This window comes from Dipodomys spectabilis, unplaced genomic scaffold, assembly GCF_019054845.1.
Source record: "Dipodomys spectabilis isolate Male_0828 unplaced genomic scaffold, ASM1905484v1 ptg000204l, whole genome shotgun sequence".
Lineage (NCBI taxonomy): Eukaryota > Metazoa > Chordata > Mammalia > Rodentia > Heteromyidae > Dipodomys > Dipodomys spectabilis.
In genome coordinates this window covers 2,000,750-2,019,273 of record NW_024870881.1, presented here as the reverse complement: position 1 = coordinate 2,019,273, position 18,524 = coordinate 2,000,750, and the positions used below count along the sequence as shown (strand labels likewise).

At 40.4% G+C, this 18,524-nt stretch overlaps 1 protein-coding gene across 2 annotated transcripts in view; it reads right to left on the bottom strand.

The window, feature by feature from the left end:
- Positions 1-1,471: 1,471 nt before the first annotated feature.
- Positions 1,472-18,524, bottom strand: part of Frmd3 (FERM domain containing 3) — a 294,129-nt gene continuing 277,076 nt past the window's right edge. Inside the window, exons 14-15 of one of the 2 annotated variants that reach the window (XM_042696229.1) lie at positions 6,505-6,963; positions 1,472-1,656 (exon numbers count right to left, since the gene is read on the bottom strand). In XM_042696229.1, the coding sequence (XP_042552163.1) occupies positions 1,643-1,656; positions 6,505-6,963 (473 nt within the window). In that variant the 3' untranslated portion in view covers positions 1,472-1,642. Of the gene's footprint in view, positions 1,657-4,124; positions 6,964-18,524 lie in introns of those variants that run through there. The other variant, XM_042696228.1, reaches the window with a different exon arrangement.

Sequence of the window (18,524 nt, the reverse complement as noted above, 5' to 3'; positions counted from 1 at the left end):
CTTACTTGCTCATTCTTTTTTTTTTTTTTTTTTTCTGTCAGTTGTGGGGCTTTATCCTGGGAGATTTTATCCCCTGGTTTTACATGCTGGTTTTACTCTTGCTGACTCCCTTGACACCCATAGTCCCATCATCTTTGGTGACTTCACTATCTAGAACTCATGGGGTAGCTTCATACCATTCTTGTCCTTTTGCATTTTTTTTTTTTTGGTCAGTTGTGGGGCTTAAACTCTGGGCTTGGGCACTGTCTATGCGCTCTTCAGCTCAAGGCGAGCACTCTACCACTTGAGTCACAGTGCCACTTCTGGTTTTCTAGTGGTTTATTGGAGATAAGAGTTTCATAAGACTTTCCTGCCAGGGCTGGCTTTGAACCACAATTCTTAGATCTCAGCCTCCTGAGTAGCTAGGATTACAGGCGTGAGCCACTGACACCCAGCTTGCTCATTCTTTTGTAGCCTTCTATCTCCATTTCATTATTGGGCAGGTTTTCGATGATCAGTCATCTGCAAGCTTTATAGGCCTGTTTTTCTTAGATTGGATGTTGCTTTTCTACTAATTGTATCAATATTTAAACGAGAAAACTTTTGAAGAATATAGCTGCTAAGAAGAATAGAAACTAAAATTGATTTGTTAAGATGTTCACTCCCCTGAGGAAAAGGCTCATAAACAGGCCATAGCTATTATAATCATAATTCCGTGGGTGAGAAGTTGATGGGTGCTAGCTAGAGAAGTTTTTGGAATCTTCCAGGAATGACTCTATACTTAGTACCCACAAAATATGTCTTGTTGAGTACTGGTAGCTCATATCTATAATCTAATCTACTCAAGAGGCTGAGATCTGAGGATCATGGCTCAAAGCCAGCCCAGGCAGGAAAGTCTGTGAGCTATTTATCTCCAATTAGCTACAAAAATGTGGAAGTACCTCAAGTGGCAGAGGGCTAGATTTGAGCACAAAAGTTCAAGGACAGTGCCCAGGCCCAGAGTTCAAGCCTCAGGACTGGCAAAAAAATAAAAAGTATATTTTTAGCCTCCGAAGACTTTCCTTTTGTAACCAGGAAAATGGCTTTGGTTCCCTTGCCAAATATCTATTTGGTATAATTTCAACTAAGGGTACAGAACACGGATGTGTGGTTCCTACCCTCTATTCTTTTTAATTTTATTTTTTATTGTAAAGGTGATGTACTGAGGGGTTATAGTTATATAAGTCAGGTATTGAGTACATTTCTTTTTGAACAGTGTGTCACCCCCCTCCCTCATTTTTCCCCAGTTTTTCTCCTCCTGATCCTCTCTCATTAGTGAGCCCTGTGAGCAATGTCAGAAGTCCTCTGATACCCGAGGCCTGGCTGTAAGCACCCTTTCCGCCTTCCTTCCTTGCAGGATTGGAGGTTGGAGATCCTAACCACCATTTCTCAGAAGATAACACAATGGCCAGAAGAGGGTTGAAATCAGTTTTATTGATGGATTGGAGTATACAGCTGGAATCTGAAGCCTAAGTAAGTTTTCTTTCTTTCTCTCCAAAGTGATGGCAGCTGAGTCCTCTGGGAAGGCTTGTCAAACTTACCCACCCAGTCACTGACCGAGGCTGGAACATGGAGAGCGGAGCTTAGCTGTGCCCATCAGCTGGGCAGGTCCTGCTGGATCTGTTTACGGCATGGAGACTGGAAGTCCAAGACAGAAAGAGAGAAGAAGAAGCAGGAGGACAAGTAAGCAGAGACCTTTAGCATATTATCTCCACCCAGTAGAAGAAAATGGCCCAAGAGACTGACACCTTATCAGCCATAACCATCCCAGAAGTCACCCTGAGACAGATTTATCTCTTCTTCTACCTAGTACTTTCTTTCCAGGTTGGGAATGTCAGAAAGAGATACTTCCTCTATTTGATTCAGCAGAAAAAAAAAATCTGGCAATAAAGGAAAAGGTTTTCCCCAAGAGATAAGGTTGGTTCAGGAACCCAGTGATAACTATACAATGAAGAAGCCACCAAAGACAATTTTGTGTGAGCTTTTTAGGATTAGCAGACATGACATCCCCCCCCCCCAAAAAAGGCACTGGTTAGACCTTTGCAGAGCCAGACAAATCACCTCACACCTGAGCCCTAATGACTAAATTCCCTTTGCCCTATACTCTAGAGCCTGGCATTCTGAAGACTGATGAGTAAGAAGAGCTTGATGAACTAAAGAGGTTGCCTCAACTAGGGGACAATCCCTCTTAACATCTATCGTATTTCTCCTGTAAAAAGCATACCCACTCCTTTGTTTCCTTCAGAGTAATACCTAATCTGACATCCTATGTGGAGTTGTAGTCTTTATGGTGCATATTCTCATGAGACCTCTCAAGAGGTCTCAAGGCTACTATATGTAGAAGGAAACCAATGTAAAGTAGTGAGCTTCTTCTAAGACCTGTGACAGAAACAGAAGTCTCACACAAATGTTACACAGTACAGTCGGACAAAGTTCTGTCTGGTACGAGAAGGCTCCCTGTTCTGACCAGTGATGGTGACTTCTTAATTTTTAGTGTTCTGAAATCTTCCCTTTTCTCCTATTTTTCCTGTGCTTTTGAATTTTTCTAGCTAAAGTAATATTTGCTGCTTTTTTTAGAGGAATTTCAGAGTTAATGCCCCTTTTGGGCCTGGGTAAATTTCCTTGATTAACTATGATTTTTTTTTGTATTATCACCTTTAAAGACTGACCTGAAGTCAGTCCTAAAGTGCATCCTCTTATAGTTTTCAGCAAGTTAACTACACAACTTTAAATAAGACTGAATAATTGCAAAAATATTTTACCCCAGAGTATTTTATTAGGGATTCCTGCCACCATATTAACATATAAAACAATCTGGATGTTGACATAGAAATGCAAATTTCACTATACAATGATAGGGCTCCATTCACAGATACTGCTCCATTCACAGTTAAGTGGTCCCCATATACCTAGTACCTTAATGAAATCAACTCACTGTGAATTCTCCCCCAGATTTATGTATATAATTATTAGACAAACCACAAAATATGCCTCAAATACATAACATCTTACAATTTGATTAGAATAGATAGAAATATGTGATTCTTTATTTGTATTATTTTCATTGTTAAACTTGGAATAACACTAAAAGCAAGATTGTATGTGTATATGTATTTGCCATATGTGTGTGTGGACAAATCCACAATGACTGTGCACACAGTCATTTTCATGGAACTTTTTGAGGCTTTGGGTTTTACCTACCATGATATCTGAAAGGGAAAGGAACGACAACATGTCACAAATTTCTCAATTGGGGCAAAATAAGCACAACTATGTATGAAAGGCATACGGGTTGTGTCTATACAAATACATACATATATACAGATTTGTATATAAATACACATATACCAATTATATGGAATATACATATACTCACACACTTGTTTTGAACTATAGTGTATCACTAGATTATATGCTGTCTTTCTTTGGAAGCAGTCTTCTCATTTGATTCAGTCAACTGGTGACTATCTTCTCACAAAACTTAAATGGATATTACTAAAAGGCTTTCATTTTATGATCCCAGTTTTCCTTTGGATAGCTATTATTTAAATTAAATTATTATTTAAATCTATTCCTTCAACTCATCTACCTGAGAACATTTTTATTCAACAATAGAGTTTCTTTCTGCCTAAGAATTGATAGATGATAACTGGAAATGTTAAAAATAAGTGGCTCACACTTGTAATCCTAACTACTCAGGAGGCTGAGATCTGAGAATTGCAGTTTGAAGCCAACCTGAGCAGAAAAGTCCATCTGAGACTCTTATTTCTAATTAACTACCAAAAAAGTGGAAGTGGAGCTATGGCTCAAGTAGTAGAGTGCTAGCCTTGAGTGAAAAAGCTTAGGGACAGCACCCAGACCCTGAGTTCAAGCCCTAGGTCTGGCACAAAAAAAAGTATTTTTCTCCTTAAATCTGCATGGTTGGGTTACAATGACATTTTTCCTGTTGCCTTTTGAAAAACATTTTTTTTCTAGTTGTGGGGCTTGAACTCTGGGCCTGGGCACTGTGCCTGCATTCTTCAGCTCAAGTTGAGGACTCTACCCCTTGAGCTACAGTGCCAGTTCCGGTTTTCTAGTTGTTTATTTGAGATAAAGAGTCTCTCAGACTTTCCTGCCCGGGCTGGCTTTGAACCGTGATCCTCAGATCTCAGCCTCCTGAGTAGCCACCAGGTTGAGCCACCAGCCCGCGCCTGACACCTGAAAAACATTTTACAATGGGAAATATATTACTTTGATGATTTTAAATATTATTTAATATTTTTAATGTAAGGTCTAGATTATCATTCTTAGTTTAGAACTTCAAAGTAAATGACATGAAATACAATTAGAAGGGAATTACACTGGAACACCTCTTCCATCCAGGAGGATGATTTAGAAGTCACATGAGAAGATAAAAGAAAAACTAAAATTTCAATGTCAAAGCTTGCCATTTGCAAATTTCCAAAATAAATCATCACAGGTTTCAACCACAGAAAACATATTTCCATGTCAGTATAAGTCATTGAAAGTTCATGAGAAGAAATCCTTGTAAACTTACTAGTAAGTATATATTATATTGTGTTCAACAGAAGATCTAATGAACTGATTTTCAAACTTACTTTCAAAATTAATTGTCTGATAAATCACTCAGTGTGCCAGTAAATTAGTGGGACTGGAATGGCCACTTTGGAAGTTCTCATAAGGATAGAGTTGGGATGTCATTAGAGTTAGGGAGAGATTAGGGATGGGCCACACCTCTTTGTAACTAAAAGCAATGGAATGTTTTCAATCCAGAAAGAAATCCTAAGCTCCATGTTATAAACTCCATACCCTTTACTTACTCAGTTATTTGAGTTGAGTACTCTGTATGACAAAACATCATACCCTTTCTATCTTGGATTTCATGGTATGAAGGAAGGTACTAGAAGAGTTATCCCCTCTGTCGTCTACTTCACCCAAGTTCAAATGATACATCTGATGAGCCCTTTCCATTTTCTTAATGGAAGCCCCAGTTATAAATGAGTTAAGCTCTTAAAGAAACCAGGCAAAGAAAAGAGTATTTTGCAGAACATGAAGGTCTGTCGTTGGTACTTATGATAAAGACATTCTCAATCTCTCTCTCTCTCTCTCCCTCTCTCTGTCTCTCTCTATTTCTGTCACACACACACAAATAGACACACATATCATACACATTTTTAAAAGTTCCTCTAACAGAATCATAATGAATGGTATAAGGGAACAAAAAATTACCTTAAAATTTCTCCACTTTTATTTAGATCGCTTAAACGTCCATGTGAACTCGGCAGTGAATGTACTGTTCTTTACATCATTGAATGCCTTGTAACTCCATCACTTTCATTAAGAGACCGTTCACCTACCACCATGTGCCTACCAGCCTCAGCCTCGCAGAACTCTGCTTTTACAACTGCTTTCCATTTGTCCAGTTCCTGTCTGCCTCCCTTCGGTGGGTTAAGGTACAGTAAGCAATTAACTGACTGCATTTTTCCTGTTGAGTTTTACTTTCTTTTTAAAACATTCTGCTTCCCCAGCCCAAATAGATGGACAAAATGCAAAGTGAAGTATCAAGTCAACTTGTCTAAAACTTTGAAAAATGGACTTCTCCTTATCAACTCAATGCTCTCAATTTCCACATTCTCGTGTTCCATCATCTGTTTTAGAAACTTATTACAGTGTCTTTCTACCCATTTTCTATCTCATATGGAGGTAATAGCAAATTACAGGATTGTTCAGCTAAAAATGTCTAAAAACAAATTGCTGCCAAAATTTAAAAAAATTCCCAATATACCATTGTGCATCTTACAATCTGTATACTTGAATAACTCCAGGAGGCTTCTTTTTTTGCTAAAAATTTACCAAAATAGTTTGAACACATAAAAATATTTTTAAAAAACAAAAACAAAAAACCAGCATAAATTTAGTGGTATAGGCATTGGTTGGAGGACATTGTTTTCACTAAGGATTATATTCAAAAACTTATCCTTCAAATTTTACTAAAATTCTGATTCTGAACTTTATAGCATGTAATAATGGTATTAACTATAAAAAGTGGGGAAATCAGCCCATTGAATTATTCATTATGATATAATAGAGGATTCTATACTACATTAAAAATAAACAGGATTTTTGATTATCTAAGGCCATCTTCCTGACCTGTAACTAAAGTAACTACATTTGATTTAAACTTATTTAAGTGCATTGAATTATGGAAAGCTAACTTAACGGTTAGAGTAATTAGATATGAGGAAGGAACACCCGTTGATGACCCCATAACCATTCAGAACCAGACATCTACTGAAAATTCCAAATCACTAGTATTGAATATAGCCCTTAGTCTTCTAAGATATCAACTTCATGAGCAACCCAACATGTAGAGGATGAAGTTAACCTTCCCAGCCACCCACTCCTTGAGGGGACAGTAGTACTCATGGTGAAACTGCTCAAACTCTGGTGTCTGGCGGATTTCACATAAGAAGGAGAGATCAATACCTGACTCCAACAGGAGGAGGAGCAGGGGAAATACAAAGAGCAGCAGTCCCAGGCCCACCACAAGGAGCCTGGAAAAACTCTTGACCAGTGGGTTCACCCAAAAATGGCCCGTCAGAATGTCATAACTCCATGACAAAGCTCGGCGAGCTTCCTTCAGCTCCTCTTCTTCAGCAATCAAAAAGGCATTTTCATCTGCTTCCAGTTCCTCAAATGAATCTGTTTCTTCTCTTTCCAACTCCAGCCTAGATGGACAGTCAAAGAGCATGTCAATCTCATCGTCATCCACAGGGGTAGGGAGAAGGCTGGCACTTGGGTTGTATGCTAGTTCTGAGATGGTTAAAGGCTCTTCTTTTATTTTATCTTCCTCTTCACTTGGGGGCTCTTCATACACCCGAGCTTCCTTAACTGGTGAGCTGGAGTTCAGGGGAGCAGAAACATCCTCTTTAGTCAAGGGGACACCTGTAGAGAAACATTCTTTACTTTAATTTTAAGTCTCAGTTTTTCTTTTTCACACACACACACACACACACACACACACACAAGCAAGCACACAAGCACGCACAAATACAAACAAAACAATGAACAGAATTCAAGGAATCCATGAGTTGATCTGTGGGATCCTGACTTTAAGCAAAGTCCTGTTGATAACAGATCCTGTACCATTAGCTCTAAGGTCAACACACTAAATTCAAAATAATCAACAGTGAACAGCCAACAGAGGCTGGCAATATGTATCAGATTTAGATGTGCAATTCTGGTCTGAAAATGTCTAACTTTAGTTATATCTGTAAAAATATTTGTAAAAATATATTTCACAATTACATTATAACTATAGTGATATATACGTATGTAATGACAAACATCATAATTATATAATTATACAGGATGCCTTTGTGAAGCCAGCACTATCACCCAATATAGTATTATACGAGTATAGTATATTGTAGCAAAATTGCAGACTCTTCCATGCAGGGCTAACATTCTTTCAGCATATAATTTTGTGGTTTCTAGTATTAAATATAGGTTGAGAATCTTCTATCTAAACATTCAAAATTTGAAATACTCTGATTCAGATTTTTATATATTAGAGACAATTAACCAGCAAACTCTAAGCAAATATTCCAAATCTGAAAGTCTGAAATCTGAAATAGTTCTGATCTCAAATATTTTTGGTAAGAACAACTCAACCTGTAATTATATTGTATTGTGTACGCAAACTTCCATCTTTCCCCTCTCATCTAGTATTTTAGCTAATACATTTTTTTTTGTTGAAACACTGTCTTTTTCAGTTTTATTTATAAGGAACACCAACTTTTTTTCCTTCCCAATACTGGCCTCAGGCTTGCTAGACAGGAACTCTAACACTAAAACCACAGCTACTAACATGGCTCCCCCCACTTTTTTTGTCGGTCATGGGGCTTGAACTCTGGGCCTGGGTGCTATCCCTCAGCTCTTCAGCTCAAGGCTAGCACTCTACCACTTGAGCCATAGAGCCACTTTCGGTTTTCTGTTGCTTAATTGGAGTTAAGAGTCTCATGGACTTTCCTGGCTGAGCTGGCTTTGAACCAGTGATCCTCAGATCTCAGCCTCTTGAGTAGCTAGGATGACACATGTGAGCCACTGCCTCCAGCCCCCAATTTTTCCACCTAGTTGCCTATTTGGTAAATTCTTGGATTGAGTTAGAGTCCTAAAACAATGTGATGAAGGCATCATTACATCTAAAGCTTTTCAGTTGTTTTCTATAGATAGATATATTCAGGAGGCCATTTTCTTGATTAAAAGATACAGTCTTCTAAAAGGCTTGATGGAGAGGGGTTTCTGGGTATCTTTTCATACAGATGGGAATTGCAGCTAATTTGAGTCTTGGATTCTTAGTGAGAAAGAAAAATAGTATCAAAGCAGGATCCTTTGGGGTGGAGTAGCACCCTCTGTGATGGAGATGGAGAATAGAATGCAATAGCATCCTCTGGGACAGAACAGTATCTTCTAGGGTGAATAGCCCCTCACTGTGATGGAACAGCACCCAATGGGATGAACCAACACTCTCTGGGATAGAATAGCACACTCCGGGATGGAGCAGCACCTTCAAGGGGTGGCATAGCATCTTCTGGGATGAACCAGTATTCTTTGAGATGGTATAATATCCTCTGGGATGGTGCGGCACCTTCTGGGGTGGAATAGCATATTTTGGGATAGAATAGCGTCCTCTAGGATGAACCAACACCCTTTAGGTTGGAGCTATAATGTACCACCAAGTTAGCAACCAGATGCACTAGGTAACATTCCACAATTTCTTTCTTTTCCAGCCATGAGAGAGTAAATTCACTTTTCTCTTAAAAAGTCACCAGATATATTCCAAAAGCTCTGGCCTAAGAGCTCTAAAGAGTCAAAACCAAAAATACTATTTTTTAAAAGACGTATGCAAATGACCAATGAGCATATGAAAATGTGTACAACAGGAAGTGGGGGACCAAGATGGCGACGGGGCAGTAGGGAAACGCCACAGCTCTCTCCAACCAAAAAGAGAGTTCGAGTTCCAACGCTTAATCTCCCCAAGAGACCGACAACAACAAAAAGACGAACACTCAGAGAAAAACCAGAGGTGGAAAATAACAAAAAAAGAAAGACAGGAAAAGAAGAATTTCAGAACAGAGAAGAGTGAAGACCCCTCCCCCAACCTTTACTGGCCGCGCGGCAGTGCGCCAAGCCGCCGGCCAGCCGGCCCGGCGGGGGCTGCCGTAGCCCCAGAGACACAGGGGGCTGCTTGCAGATCACCAGGTACCGGATTGCAGAACAGCGGATCGCCAGGAACAGAGAAACCTACCAGCCGGGAGTCTCCACGAGGATCCCACCCCGACCCCTCACTCTCCACCGGAGCGGAGAGGCTCCATCCCGCCAAAGCCGCCCGGCACCAGCAGCGCGACAAAGGGACCTGTCCGCAGACCACCCGCCCAATCGCGATCGCAACGACCCGGCGGGGGCCGCCCAACCCAGCCCGCAACCACCCCAACTGAACTCGGATTGCAACAACAACTGACGACCTACAGGGTGAGTACCCCACAGGGGACAGTGAATCCATCAAGGGAGACCAGAGCTGGAGGGAATCCCCAGACCCTGACCTAGACTCCCTACCCCAACACCCGGACCACAGGACCCACTAAAACTGGGAACTCTTCGAGAGCTCCACCAGCCGGTGGAGCACACTCTGCTGGCCAGGCCAGAGCAAGAGTGCCCCTGGAAGGGAGCTTAAATGCCCAAGCCAGGAACAGTGCCCCCGGGTCAAGACTACCAACAGTAAAAGAAATTTGAACTGTGTCCTCCAGGCTGCATAACCTAGGTGGTATACACATTAGCACAGGCCTAACGAGCGCGCTCCAGGCTGGGGCCGGAACCAGGCCCGGGGACCGGCGCCTGAACAAAGCAAAAAGGGTCAGAAGTGGGGCTGTGGCTCAAATGGTAGGGTGCCAGCCTTGAGCTGAAGAGCTGAGGGACAGCACCCAAACCTAGAGTTCAAGCCCACAACCAGCCCAAAACAAACAAACAAAAACACATCAGGAGCCCATAGCAGACTCCAGTATTTGGGAGAGTGCATCCAGAGCATCTGATCTTCCCAAGAGCACCCGCAGGAGCAAACACAAGCAGTCTAGGCTGCTCAACCCTTCCAAAGGCGGGAATTGCCAGCAATCTACAGCAGAGAGCTGAGAATCCTAAGTAAGTCAGAATAGCAGCTGGAAATAGGCTCCCAACAGAATCCAGATCAGGCACAGACTCTCTCTACCAACACAGAATCAGCAACCAAGCAAAGACAGACACACCAAAACAAGATTGAAGAGCAGTCTCCTGAACCCCCATGCGAAAATCACAGAGAAAAATCACAAGGTTTACCATTACCCAGGACAGCAAGCTCACCTCAAAAGCCAGCAGCCACGCAGGGGAGAGCCCCAGTGGGAGCAAAGCAGGAATGGAAGACAAAAGCTACATCCAAGGATTGCTGGAGGCAATGACTCAAGAAATAAAGCGAGAAATGGATCAGAAATTGAAAGAGCACAAGGATGAACTATCAAAAGAGATACAGGATATCAAACAAAAGTTGGATGCAAAAATAGAAGCTGCACAAACCTCAGTAAGAAGTGAGATAAACGCCAAATTAGAGGTAATGCATACTGATCTCACCTCATTGAGAGGTGAGATCAGTACTCTGAGAACCAACATTGAATCCATAAAGGGATCCATTTCCACCATGCAAACCACAATTGAAGCCACGGTCAACAGAGTGAATGAAATGGAAGGTAGAGTGTCAGATACAGAAGACAGAATACACCAACTGGACCAAAAAGTGACAGATATGGAAAAATCACTCAAATTAAACCAAAGGGAAATTCAAGAGCAAGCAGATAATGCTAAAAAATTTAACCTTCGCATAATCGGAGTGGACGAAGGTGAGGAATTCCAGAGCAAGGGAATGCAACACCTATTTAACAAGATAGTCAATGAAAATTTTCCCCACCTCAAAAACGACCATCTTAGCTACATCACAAAAGCTTATCGAACACCCAACAAGCAAGATCCCAGGAGAAACACTTCTAGACACATTATAGTAAAAATGATGGATCTGAATAATAAGGAAACAATCCTGCATGCAGCAAAAATGAAGAAGGAGCTATACTACAACGGGAAAAAAATTAGAATCACTGCAGATCTCTCCACACAAACAATGAATGCAAGAAAAGCCTGGGAAAGCACCATACGAGCCCTGAGAGCCAATAACTGCCAACCCAGACTGATATACCCGGCAAAGCTAGCATTCACATTCGATGGAGAACTGAAAACTTTTAATAGCAAAGAAAAACTAAATGAATACATAAACATTAAGCCAGCATTACAAAGAATTCTAAGAGGGGGGACACAACCTGAAGAAAGCAACCAGGAACTGGGACCTGCCCCAAACAGGCATTACTCAAAGTCTAACTGAGCAAGCACAGGAGGAAAGGAAAGAAGAAAAACTTAGGAAAATGGAATGGCAGGGACAACAATGCATCTCTCTGTACTTTCTCTTAATATAAATGGGCTGAATTCGCCAATTAAAAGAAAACGAACTGAGGACTGGATCAGAAAACAAGACCCATCCATCTGTTGCCTTCAGGAGACCCACCTCTCAGCCAAACATACAAACAAACTCAGAGTGAAGGGGTGGAAAAGGATCTACCAATCAAATGCCCCCAGTAAGAAAGCAGGTGTAGCTATCCTGATATCTGACAAAATAAACTTTTCATGAAAATCAGTACAGAAAGACAAGGACGGACACTACATATTAATAAAGGGAACAATCCAAGAGGAGGATATAACCATCATCAACTTATATGCCCCAAATATCGGTGCACCCAGATATGTTAAACAAATGCTCTCAAACATACAGAATAAAATAGATCCCAATACGATAATACTAGGAGACTTTAACACGCCACTCTCACCAAAGGACAGGTCTACCAACCAGAGGATTGGCAAAGAAGCTACCGAATTAAGTGAGGCCATACTTCAAGCGGAATTAACTGACATCTACCGAGTATTTCACCCTAAAACAACACAGTACACATTCTTCTCAGCAGCTCATGGAACTTTTTCCAAAATAGACCATATCATAGTTCATGCAAGGAACTTAAGCAAATACAAAGGGATCGACATAATCCCCTGTATCCTATCTGACCACAGTGGAATCAAGCTAGCTCTCAATAACAAAGCATACCGCAGAAATTTCTCTAATACATGGAAATTGAACAGCACACTCCTTAACAAGGCCTGGGTAACAGAAGAGATCAGAGAAGAAATAAAGCATTTCCTACAACTCAATGAAAATGAAAACACCTCACAAAGAAACTTGTGGGACACAGCAAAAGCAGTCCTGAGGGGCAAATTTATTGCCCTCAGTGCCCACATCAAGAGAATGGAGACAGACCAAGTAAATAATCTCATGTTGCAACTAAAACAGCTAGAAAAACAAGAAAAAATGGGACCTAAAGCTACTAGACGAAGCCAGATAACCAAATTGAGAGCAGAGATTAAACAATTAGAAAATCAGAAAACCATAAACAAAATAAACCAAACAAAAAGCTGGTTCTTTGAAAAAATAAACAAAATTGATGGCCCGTTGGCAAGATTAATTAAAAAAAGAAGAGAGGAAACCCATATTAATAGGATTAGGGATGCCACCGGAAACATCACAACAAGTACCCAAGATATCCAAACAATTCTAACAGACTACTTTCAAAAGCTATACTCTCTAAAGGAAGAAAATCTGGTGGAAATGGATGTATTTTTAGAGAAATACAAGTTACCCAAACTGAGCAAAGAAGAAGTTAACCAATTAAATAAGCCAATATCCTATAATGAGATACAGGAAGCTATCAAAAGTCTTCCAACAAAAAAAAGCCCTGACCAGATGGATTCACAGCAGAATTCTATAAGACCTTTAAAGAAGAACTAATACCCATACTCCTCAAGCTCTTCAGAGAAACAGAGAAGGAGGGAGCTATCCCAAACTCATTCTACGAAGCCAATATCACACTCATCCCCAAACCAGGCAAAGACCCAACCAAAAAGGAGAATTACAGGCCAATCTCCTTGATGAACACAGATGCAAAGATCCTTAACAAGATTCTAGCTAACAGAATCCAGAAACACATAAAAAAAATAATACACTATGATCAGGTAGGCTTCATCCCAGAGACACAGGGATGGTTTAACATACGTAAGTCAATAAATGTAATCCAGCATATCAACAGAGCCAAGGTCAAGAATCACATGATTATCGCCACAGATGCAGAAAAGGCCTTTGATAAAATTCAACATTCATTCATGCTAAAAGCTCTGGAGAAAATAGGAATAGAAGGAACATTTCTAAAAACAATAAAAGCCATTTATGACAGACCAATAGCCAATATTATACTTAATGGGGAAAAGCTACAACCAATCCTCCTAAAAACAGGAACAAGGCAAGGATGCCCACTGTCTCCACTCCTCTTCAACATAGTCCTAGAACCCTTAGCCAGGGCAATAAGGCAAGAAAAAGACATTAAAGGGATCCGCATAGGGAAAGAAGAAGTTAAACTATCCCTTTTTGCAGACGACATGATACTATACCTCCACGATCCCAAAAACTCCATCCCCAAACTTTTAGAAATCATAAGTCACTTCGGCAAAATAGCAGGATACAAAATAAACCCACAAAAATCAGTTGCCTTCCAATACACTGATAACATACAGGAAGAGAGGGAAATAAAGGGAGCAACCCCATTCACAATAACCTCCCAAAAAATAAAATATTTAGGAATTAAGCTAACCAAAGATGTAAAAGAACTATTTAATGAGAATTATAAAAAGTTAAAGAAAGAAATTGCAGAAGACACTAGGAAATGGAAAGACCTCCCATGCTCCTGGATAGACCGACTTAATATAGTAAAGATGGTGATATTTCCAAAACTAATATACAAATTCAATGCAATTCCTATTAAAATCCCAATGACGTACATCACTGAAATACAGAAAACAGTCCAAAAATTTATATGGAACAACAAAAGACCTAGAATAGCCAAAACAATTCTAGGGGATAAAGACAATATGGGAGGGCTATCCATGCCGAACTTCAAACTCTACTACAGAGCTATAATCACAAAGACAGCATGGTACTGGCACAAAAACAGACCCGAAGACCAATGGAACAGAATAGAAGATCCAGATATAAATCCACAGGCCTACAGCCAGCTGATATTCGACAAAGGAGCCAAAGACGTACAATGGAAGAAACACAGCCTCCTCAACCGCTGGTGCTGGGAAAATGGGCAGCCACATGCAGAAAACTAAAAGTGGACCCCAGCCTACCACCATGCACCAACATCAACTCAAAATGGATTAAAGACCTTAACATTAAACCTGAATCTCTGAAACTACTGCAGGACAGAGTAGGAGAGACACTTGAACTAATAGGCACAGGAAGGAACTTCCTGAACAGAGTCCCAGGGTCACAACAAGTTGGAGAGAGACTCGACAAATGGGACTACCTTAAAATAAAAAGCTTCTGCACAGCTAAATCTATTGCAACTAAGCTAGAAAGACAACCAACTAATTGGGAAAAAATATTTACCAGCAATATATCAGACAAGGGGTTAACATCCTGTATATACAGGGAACTCAAGAAACTAATCCCTCCCAAACCTAACAAACCAATTACTAAATGGGCAAGGGAACTAAAGAGGGACTTCTCAAATGAAGAAATAAAAATGGCAAAGAAACACATGAGGAAATGTTCATCATCCCTGGTGGTGAAGGAAATGCAAATAAAGACAACCCTGAGATACCACCTTACCCCAGTCAGAATGTCCCACATCCACAAATCAGCCAACGACAAATGCTGGAGGGGATGTGGAGAAAGAGGAACCCTATTACACTGCTGGTGGGAATGTACACTTATACAAGCACTTTGGAAAGCAGTCTGGAGGGTCCTTAGAAAGCTAAAGATTGACCTCCCTTACGACCCAGTCATACCACTTCTAGGCATCTACCCTGAACAACAGGAACCAATATACAAGGACACGTGCACCTCCATGTTTATTGCAGCACTGTTCGCAATAGCTAGGATATGGAAACAACCTAGATGCCCCACCACAGATGAATGGATCCAAAAATTGTGGTATCTATACACAATGGAATATTATGCAGCCATTAGAAATGACAAAATAATGGCATTTGCAGGGAAATGGATGGAGCTAGAAGGAGTCATGTTGAGCGAGGTAAGCCAAGAACGAAGAGACAAACGGTACATGGTCTCCCTGATAAGTGGATGCTAAATCCAAAATGTTAGGTGATACGACAAAACTAACAGGACTTAAGAAACAAAGAACTCCTGGTCATCTGGTTGAACCACTACTAAATATCCCCATGCTGCTGATCACAAATATGGTATATAACATGTGAACACTGTTATATATTACAGACTGTGGTAGACAATTTACTCCAGGGAAGTTAGAATGAACCTGGGACTTTGAAATTATGTAATCATTTAATCACAGTCAAAAAAAAAAAGAACCTCGGGGAAGGGAGGGAGGGAGGGGATGGAAGGGGGAAAACAATGGAGGGGGTAACAATGTTCAAGAGGAAATGTACTCATTACCTCACTCATGTAACTGTAACCCTCTGTATAGTAGCTTTACAATAAAAAAAAAAAAGAAATGCAAATCAAAAAAAAAAAAAAGAAAAAAAAAGAAAATGTGTACAACATCATAAGTAACCAAGAAATGCAAATCAGAACCACAGTACGTTTCCACATCACACTTATTAGAATGGTAGTCATTAAACAAAATAACAAATGTGGGTGAGGATGCAGGGAGATTAGAACTCTGTATATTGCTAATAGGCATATAAATAAAATGGTTCCATCACCATGGGAAATAGTGAGGTGGCACCTCAAAAAATCAAATATAGGCCAGCTTGTAATCCTAGCTACTCAGAATGATGAGATCTGAGGATCACAGTTCAAAGCCAGCCTGGGCAGAAAAGTCCCTGTGAGACTCTTATCGCCAATTAACCCCTCAAAAACTGGAAGTGGTGCTACGGTCAAAGTGGTGGAGCACTAGCCTTGAGCAAAAGAGCTCAGGGACAGCACCCAGGCCCTGAGTTCAAGTCCCAAGACCAAGCAAAAAGAATCAAATGTAGAATTATTATAAGATCTGACAATCCTAGTCATAATTGTATGCTCCAATAATACTGAAACACATTGCATCTATTCATGAAGATGGCAAAAGGAACTCATTGACTCATTGTGCCATAGGGGAGGTAGATGGAGGAAAGAGTCTACAGGGGGTTAATTTGACTACAATATAGTACACACAACGATATGAAATGCTATGGTGAAACATCTTTGTACAATTAATAGATACTTAAAAAAAAAAAAAAAACGACAGGCAAGTGAAGCAGGCTTCATTGGCTGAAGAATGGGTACTAATAAGAGAGGGAGAGGAGCCGGGCGCTGGTGGCTCACGCCTCTAATCCTAGCTACGCAGGAGGCTGAGATCTGAGGATTGCAGTTCAAAGCCAGCCTGGGCAGGAAAGTCTGTGAAACTCTTATCTCCAATAAACTGCCAGAAAACCAGAAGTGGCTCTGTAGCTCAAGTGGTAGAGCGCTAGCTTTGTGCTGAAGAGCTGAGGGACAACGCTCAGGCCCAGAGTTCAAGCCCCATGACTGACAAAATAAAAGAGAGGGAGGGAGAGAAGAGAGATGGATGAGACTGATTGTAGTGGGAGGACTTTGTAGGCATGTATGTAAATAGAACAATAAAACTTATTGAAATTGTTTTAGGAAGTAGGGAGTAGAGAGGAGGAAGAGTGATAGAGATGTCTGACCTGGACACATTGTATATGTGTGTGTGAAAATGTCACTATGAAACGCTCTTGTACAAATAATGTCTTATAATAAAATGTTTTTCTTCAGAATTGAAACAGGTAATCAAATAAATACTTGCAAGCCAATGTTCATAGTAATATCCCAATTTTCTTTTGGGGGGGGGTGAACTCAGGACCTCACACTGTCTACTGACTTTTTTTTTTACCCAAAGCTGATACTTTACCATCTGAGCCACACCTAAACGTTCAGCTTTTTGGTGATTAATATAAAAATCTTGAAAATTTATCTGTCCAGGCTGACTCTGAAATGCCATCATGAGATCATGAATAACTAGGATTGTAGATGTGTGCCACAGGTGCCTGATCTACTCCAGATTTTTAAGAGGTAAAAGCAACCCAAGAGCCTATAGTGGCTGAATAAGTAAACAAAATGTGGTCTATTCATACACTAAAATACTATTATTCAGGCATAAAAGCACTAAAGTACTAATCCACACTACAAAGGATGAACCACAAAACCATGTTAAGTGAAGGAAGTCAGACTCAAGGATTACATAATTACATAATTCTATTTATATGAAATATCCGGTAGGGACAAACCTTCCCCCCCGCCAAAAAAAAAGAAAACACTCTGCTGGTTGTGACTTCCAGGCCAAGTCAGGACACCTAGATTCCATTATCCAACTGAGTCATAACAATCTGAGAACTGTAGGTAAGTCATTCTAATCCTAGACTTCGTATTTGCAAAATGAACCAGACCCATTCAAATTCTAGTATTGTATGGGCTTTGTCTTAGACCAAGTCTGTCAATATACTGCTTCATTTACACATATGTAAGAGATGGAAGTAGGGGGAAGGCACTAAGATTTTTAATGAATTTCTGTACTGCTACATAATTTAAAGCACATATCTTGTAATATTCATAAGAAGAGATCAGAAATCTGGAAACTTTCTTTCTTTCTTCTTTCTTTTTCTTCCTTTCTTTTCTTTCATCTTTCTTTCTTTCTCCCTTCCACCCTTCCATCATTCCTTCCTTCCTTCCCCCTTCCTGCTCCTCCTCTTCCTCTCTCTCTCTCTCTCTCTCTCTCTCTCTCTCTCTCTCTCTCTCTCTCTCTCTCTCTCTCTTTCTCTCTCTCTCTCCTTCTCCCCCTCTCTTTTTTTGGTCCGATAGTACTCAAGCTCAGAATCTGATGCTTTCACTAATTGGTTAGCCCTCTATCAACTGAGCCACACCTCCAACCCCAGAACCCTGAGACTTAAAGAGGTTTAGTAACTTGCAGAAGGTCACAAAACTAGAAAGCAACAGAGCAAGAGTCTGTCATACTCCACAGTCCACGGGTTTTTGGCTTTTTTCCCAAACCACGATGTTACCTAAAAAAAGGATCTCAGAGGCTCAGACAACTTCACTTTTTTTTCCAGTCAGCAACCTTATTTTATTTTAGTTTTTAAAGACAGAATATAATTTTTAAATTAAATTTTATTATAAAGATGATGTACACAAGGGTTACAGTTACATAAGTCAGGTAATGAGTACATTTCTTTTTGAACAGTGTTAACCCCTCCCTCATTTTCTACCACTTTTTTCCCTCCCAATCCCCCGTCCCCCCAAGGTTATACAGCTCATTTCC